This window comes from Limulus polyphemus, unplaced genomic scaffold (assembly GCF_000517525.1).
Source record: "Limulus polyphemus unplaced genomic scaffold, Limulus_polyphemus-2.1.2 Scaffold5269, whole genome shotgun sequence".
In the NCBI taxonomy this organism is placed as follows: domain Eukaryota; kingdom Metazoa; phylum Arthropoda; class Merostomata; order Xiphosura; family Limulidae; genus Limulus; species Limulus polyphemus.
This window is the reverse complement of record NW_013670879.1, coordinates 58,026-65,612: the sequence shown is the minus strand read 5'-3', so window position 1 is coordinate 65,612 and position 7,587 is coordinate 58,026. Positions and strand designations below refer to the sequence as shown.

Here is a 7,587-nt window from a genome sequence, read left to right as displayed (position 1 = left end):
AGTTTGTGCTGTAGTTTACCTAGCGAAGTTGTACAGCGATTCTTATATGAAAAGTTTTATTCGTCAAGTTTTTACACTGATGTATACAATTTACGAATTGAATCAATGGGGGAGGTGGCTAGACAAATACCCTTGGATCCGCCACTGGTAACGGACTGTCACGTTATCTTAATACAATAAAACCATTATCTACACTTGAACTTTACGCTAGATTGCAAGACTAACAGTACAAAGGATAGAAAAAAGTTCAATTCTATGCGTTAAACTGACAATAGCTGCCAAATCTTTTTATGCGGCTTTATATGTAATTGCACTGTACAAAGTTTTTTTGATATAAAATCACTGCAGTGGTCAAATTTTACCAAGAACGTCATTGTTAAACTCTTATAAAAAATATATAACTGAAATTTCAAGAAACAAAAAATATTTAACATATATCTTAGGACAACAACATGGTCGGTTCTTCTTCATCAGAAAAATTCTGTTACTCGCCATTTTGGGTAAGTCAATCTACTTTAATTATAAAAAGTAGAAGAAAAATGTATTTATTTCAATTGTCGTATGTTCTATGAACGACCAACCAAAATGATTTTACACCCAGCTATAAAGTAAGAGCTAATCTGAGAGTGGCCTAGTAAATAGTGTATTGGGCTGGTGATTCCAGGGTCTCTGGTTCAAGACTTGGTTCTATTAAACAAGCTTCGCAATTGCACTTGTTGTTGCTTTATAATGGTAATAGTTAATCCTGCTATTCTATTAAGAAGGCCCGCTTCAAGCTACGAGTGCTATCAACTCTAGACCGCAATTCAAAATTATAGGTGAATAAGGTGTCTTTGCGGATGAATAATAACAATAGTATCTTGCATACTGCCACACGTAAACATTGTGAAACAGTGGCATTGTGAAAATTGTTTAGGTTCTCATAAGCCGAACGAGTGACTTCGATATTTATAGCCCCTCCCCCAGTGGCACAGCGGTATGTCTGCGGACTTACAACGCTAGAAACCGGGTTTCGATACCAGTGGTGGGCAGAGCACAGATAGCCCTTGTGTAGCTTTGTGCATAATTAAAAGCAAACAAACAAACAATCGACATTTATTAAAAGTATGTTTTTGAACGGATTTATAATTAGCACTCCGGATTTCAAAAAGCGATAACATTTTAAAACGAAAAAGGAATATGTAATACAAAATTAATGTCTTCGTTAGAGCGCTTTAATGTTCTAATGTGATATAAAAATATGTCACACAAAATTTAAGTTTGTTTGATGTTAAGCGCAAAGCTATCTAAACCTGATTTTTAGCATTATAAGCCTTACCGTTCAACCACTGGGGAACAATACAAAATTAACGTTTTGGTTTGAGCACTTGAATGTTCTAGTATGAAATAGAAATGCGTAATTAAAAATCAATATCTTGGTCAGAGAATTGAATGTTCTAATGTGAAATAGAAATATGTAATACACAATAAATGTCTTGGTTAGAGCACTCGAATGTTCTAATACCAATTTAATGCATGTTGTAAAACTAGTATGAGCAACATGCAGAGGTAGCCATTTTAAGAAATTAGTATCCATAGTATGCTGGAAATAATTTTTGGTTTTGGTTTCAGATATAGACAAAATGGAATTGATGAATACATAATGATTGCATTTTTTTTCGAAATATAGTTTGTTGTAATACAGATATTCAAATAGCATTTATTTTATAAATGAATCTAGCTTTACACACACACATATATATATATATATATATGTATATCTTTACATATATACACACACATATATATACATGTATATAAGTACTTCAAATTACTTAAAGTGCTGTGCAACACATTATCCTCGTGGTGGGCGTAGCACAGATTGCCCATTGTGTAGCTTTGTGTTTAACTTCAAACAAACAAACCTTTGAGGTATTTCAACATTTGACGCCAGTTATAAGGAAAATATCCAATTCTTATTCATCATAAAATTATCGTGTACGGTGGTTTCAATTAAAGTTCTATATGGAATTGCGAAGAAATTCTGGTGCTGTCACGAAATCTGGGGCATAAATCCCTGGGGGATGGAGGTATATATCCTCCCAGTTTTCATAGAGTGGGGAATGACCAATAATATCCTCCCAGATATTATTGGTGCAAAAACATAATAGATTAACAATAAAAAATATATAAGGGGCCTATAATTTGACGAATATGCTGATAAGAATCGCTAGATTTTCATTATACAAGTAATCCAGACAAAGAGTCGATTTGGAACAGATTGTTAGATTGCTACACAATGGGCTACCTGTGTTGTGCCCATCACAAGTATCGAAATCCGAATTTTAGCGTTTTAACTCCGCAGACTTACCGCTGAGCCATTAAAGGGGGGGGGATTTGAACAGATGCTATGCAACTCTTAAAATCTTTTTAAAGACTTTTCTTTAGATTATGTGTGTGTGTAATTTATCAAAGCCACATCAGGCTATCTGCTGTGTCCACCGAGGGGAATCGAACCTCTGATTATAGCGTTGTAACTCCGCAGACTTACCGCTGTCCCACCGGGAGACTTTAAATTATTATGATAACCATCCACATTGTCTCTAAAAATGTAATATTTGTGACTTTGACGAAATTTCAGAGATTACAGTTCACGGTTATTCTTAGCAGTTACTATCACCCCTACCTAAACCTTTCTGTTATATTTCACCTTCGTTCATTGATAACAAAATTAATAACATAACAATGGTATCATAGTACCATTAGCTCCATAAGCTGTACATTGTTTAACAATCTCGCTTTACAAATATCCTTCGTCACAAATGTCTGTCAACTATTCTCCAGCTATAAGTTCATCTGTGGATACATTGCACTGTCAAATGATCAGAAATTCGCCGTGAACTAAATACATATACGTTGTACATTGTGCTCGACTCGCATCTGCATTAATTCACAACCCCACTAGCATATACAATTTGTTATTATAAAGCACGACTAATCCTCGGTATTTATACATGTCAAAACAGTAACTATATTTATTTGATAAATATAAGTCTGTTTTTGCCATAACTTAATACAATTATATCAAAATGTATTTATTCAGGCAAAAGGCATTTACTAAGTACTGAAATAAAATTTTTAAATAGATGTCAATTTTTTATCAGTTCAAAAACTTATTTTACTTTTATGTAAACCACAGGACCTACAAGTAACATGGTATACTAACCAGCCTGACTTTACACCATGTTTCCATAATTCTATCTTAATTTGGATGCCTTGTATCTTCCTGTGGTTATTGATTCCTGTGGAAGTGACAAGAACCAAAAACCTTACGGGCCCTCCGTTACCATGGACATTGCTCACTATTAGTAGACTAGTAAGTAGTTCATTTTTTCATGTACATTTGTATGTGTTACTACACATACTAAATTATAACAAAAACATATTGCAACTAGAAACACAGTAGATGAGCTTTCTTATGATTTGTTAAAATTATTATCCCATGATTTTTAGTAAGAGAAATATAATGAAAGAATATTATCTTAAGAGTGTGACTAAACCAAGATAATGATTTTATATACTCTTCCGCTTGAAACCCATAGTATAATAGATGACTAACAAACGTAAGTTTAAGAAACCTTTTAACTAAAATACAATCACGTTTGCAAAACCTCATTAACATTTTTTTTAAGTGATTAACTTATATTCTCTAGCTCCTCTCCTTGGGACTTGTTGTACTGACCTCAACAGAACTGATACTCAAAATAAAGCTCCAAAAAGAGGGAGAAGCAGTTTATGGGGTAGAGTTCTGCTCAGCATACACCAAGATTATTACATTTGTAAGAAAATTTATATTTGTTGACTTAATACACTGAATGTAGCTTAAATGTTTTTATTACATAGACGTAGAAAAATAGGGGAGGCTGAAGGCTAAGCCCTCCCCAAGTTTTAAAGGCAATGCCTATGCTTCAAAATCTAGGAAATGGCAAAAATTAAAACTGGCACAGGCCCTTTAGTCTCCCTTGTACCTACATTTATGTATTAGTAGTACACTGTTCCTTAGCTCTGCCTAATTGAAGCATGATGCTAAAATACTGGCACTAGTATAGATTTTATCAGCGTTTATTGTATTTAGATTTCCAGATCATTCTGTAACATCAAAGTCGCTGTACTTTAGTGTTTCATCTTCAATATTTAATATATTAAGATGGTTTGGTAACATTCTAATGCTCCCAAAATAAATAGAAAATTGCTATACTATAAGGGAGCATGTTAGTTTTGAATAAATCATTGTTATTTTTAGGAGTATGAGAAACGTAACATCTAGGCACAACCTTACATATTTGAATTACATAATATGCTAATTTCATGATAGTCGTTATTTAAAGTTTAAATAATCGTTTTCATTTGAAAAACTTTCTTTTGGTGAATTTTAGTAAGATTATACTAATGTTTTCAAAACAGTATCATCTCAGGTTCTTTACTTGTAATTAAATAAATCAATACAACAAATTTTCTTAAATTATTCAGATTTATCGAACTGTTTAAATAGTGTTATATTGTTCACAAGGTCGTTTTCCTGATTGGTATGTAACTTATCTTTTGACTCTCGTAACAAATATGATAATAAGATATCATAACAAATGTTATTTGTTTTTCTATACATGTTTGAACACATATCTCAGAATCTACGAAACAGATAACAAACAGACAACATCTATTATGACATAACAAAAAATATGGTACAATCCTAGAAATTTTTATGACGAAATACTCTAAGTAACAGTGCAGAATATACATGTGTGCGTGTGTATGCTCGTAAGTCACACTTTGTTTCCTATTTAGTAATGTCCAACATTTGCAATAAATATAAATTTATTTATTTTACTTGTACTGCAAATAATAACTTGTAACTCTATGACATGATATGATGTTCTCAAGTTAAATATCATTAGGTCGGTCTCCTTTATAATGGGAGGATCGACAGGATAAATAACGAAGTAATACTGAGTTAACTAAACTGATTGTGTTTAATCAAATACAAACATACTGGACACAATGTATAATATATAATGACAACAATATTTATATACTAGTTCTGCATACTTGTGTTGGACACCCGACGATCACCTTTCACTGAACTCGTGAATTGGTCATCTAGCTTTCTTCCCTCAAGATGTCTTTGGGTCAACCAGCTCAATTAAGGTCCTGTGTAATAATGTTTAAATCCCATGTTTCTAGCTTAACAGGAAACGTCAGATTTGCCCATATTGACATAGAGGAAGCATACTTACCTGTTCAGCTACTTGAAAGCTCGGCTCCTCCAGAGTGACAAGGTGGTGGTAGCCACTACTCTCTCCATAACAGATATGTTCAGTGCTCCAGTGAAGCTTTAAACTTCATAAAGCCTACCACTGTTGGCAGAGGCTGCTTGGCTCCAGGTGACATCAGGGCCAACTTGTGATAGATGCTGTGAGCTCTTCAATGTCCTATGCATTGTATAGCAACATATCCTTGTCTATAGACTCTGCTACATTGAATGTCAGGGTGGTGAGAGGAATCTGGAGACTGAGAGCATAATCTTTTCTTTTGCTGTAGAAAAAGTCCTGGACGTAACAGTCATCATCAAATAGGCAATCCATCATGTAATTTAAAGAATATGTTAGGATTCAGCAACAAAGCAGAATAACACAAGAGATAACTCGGGTTAGGTCCCCCAACACTTAGTTTTGACCATTAAGCCCACTAATACTTACATTATCTCTCCTTAGTGGCTCACTTCCAGTTACAAGTTTAGTACCTGTTTTTAATGTGACTCACAATGCTTTCACCAGGTGGGTGTTTGTTTCCCCATCTAAGGATCACACTCACAGCCTACATTTTCAGGTGTTATAACTGCGCTTGTACTGGAATAATATCAATAAAATATTTAGTAAACTGTGTAGTTGTTTAAAATATTTCAATGTATATGACTGAAAATATGCTAACAAAATACAACACTGGATACATGAAGTTCATATTTGTTATAATATCTAAGCTACTGCCTGTAAATTCCGTTTACTACTATAATTTCACGCACTCATAAATAGTTCAATTTGATCTAATTGAAATATTTATTGAAACATTCTGTCACCAGTATTAATGGAAATAACAGATACATTATATCTTCAAATAATACTTTCCAAGGCAGTACTCACAATTAACTGTATATTATTATGGTGACCTTAATGAGATACTTTACATCTAGGAGCTATGGAAATCAATTCGTTTTTATTTTAAGGTATCACAAAAAGTAAGCATTGGTAGAATTCGACCAAACTAAGACTTTTCACCTAACATTTTACCTGCCAGGGTTAATAATACTTGTGCTGTTATGACTGTATCTTTGTATACACTCAGAGGAAACACAACTCCATCACTGCATGTACAGTTACTATCTGTAACATCTCTAGGAGAACCAGGCAGTATGCCCCAGAGATTTCTCGATACTAAATTAAATCAAGAGAGAGTGATTTTCTTGAAACATCGAATGATATTTTCATCAGAAAATTTTAATCAGTGGCTCTGAAAGCAGGGGTCGCAATGTTGTTTTAGTCACTGATTTTTCATTTCTGTGGGACGTGAAAGTATCAAGAAAAAGTTTCGTCTTTCGTTTTTTTAAGGTAAGTTTATTATTGTCATCATTGGCTATTTATATACATTACAGTTTAAGTGAGTCGAACATTTTGGAGGGAACAGACTGTATTACAGAGAAGAAAGAGAAAATGACCAAAAATGTTTGAGAAACACTGTACTAGACATTAAATCTACCAGCTCCAGCTGTTCTAGCTTTATAATGATCATCTAGTCCCACTAATCCCACCCAACTATTAAATGAAAATCACTTGGAAGTGGCTTGGTTAACTATTAACAATGTCTTCAACCTACAACCCCAGCATTTTCTCATTTGTTTCTTTTTGGATACCAGATAACTACTTTCAGCTATTTCTTTCTAGTTGAGTGAGATAGTATTTTCCTCTGGTTCATAGGTCACAACCCCCAACATCAATTATATCTCATGAGGAACATCAGGTGAAACTGATTGATTTTCCACAGTTCATCTATGCAAGTTTAGTAATGACAATTTTCATTCAGCAAGTTATATTCCTGGCACAGTTGGTGATCCCAATTGCCTGAAATTCTACAGAAAATGACCAAGGTTTCCCTCTGTCATACGTCTGAACATTTGGAGCAAAATCTGATTGCCCTCACTCATACAATCATCTCCCTTTCCATTAATTAGCCACTGTCTGGCTGAAATGCTGCTAACATTACATGTACATGGTAGTAGGCATACTACAAGACTGGCTTTTGAACAAGTGGTGAGCTCCTGTTCTAGGGTAGCAAAGCAGTTCGTTCTGAACTCTTTGTGACTACAGGTTTCTTTGTGATCCATGGTCGCCTTGGCAGAGTACCTCTCAGCTTGAATATATTAAGCGAGTTAATTAGGAATTGATGTAGATACGATCCGCTGGGAAGCTAGCTAGCTTTGTCCTTGGTTTTCCACGACGAATATATGTCCCATGAGAATCCACTGAAGTTAAATGATTAGTAACGTTCGAAATTTAT

The 7,587-nt window shown here is 34.1% G+C and overlaps 1 protein-coding gene across 1 annotated transcript in view; it reads left to right on the top strand.

The window, feature by feature from the left end:
* Nucleotides 1-299: 299 nt before the first annotated feature.
* Nucleotides 300-7,587, top strand: part of LOC111089115 (canalicular multispecific organic anion transporter 2-like) — a gene marked incomplete at its 3' end in the record, with an annotated part of 59,272 nt that continues 51,984 nt past the window's right edge. The window contains exons 1-3 of the mRNA XM_022400943.1: nucleotides 300-500; nucleotides 3,179-3,355; nucleotides 3,693-3,818. Coding sequence (XP_022256651.1) covers nucleotides 453-500; nucleotides 3,179-3,355; nucleotides 3,693-3,818 — 351 coding nt within the window. The remainder of the gene's footprint in view (nucleotides 501-3,178; nucleotides 3,356-3,692; nucleotides 3,819-7,587) is intronic.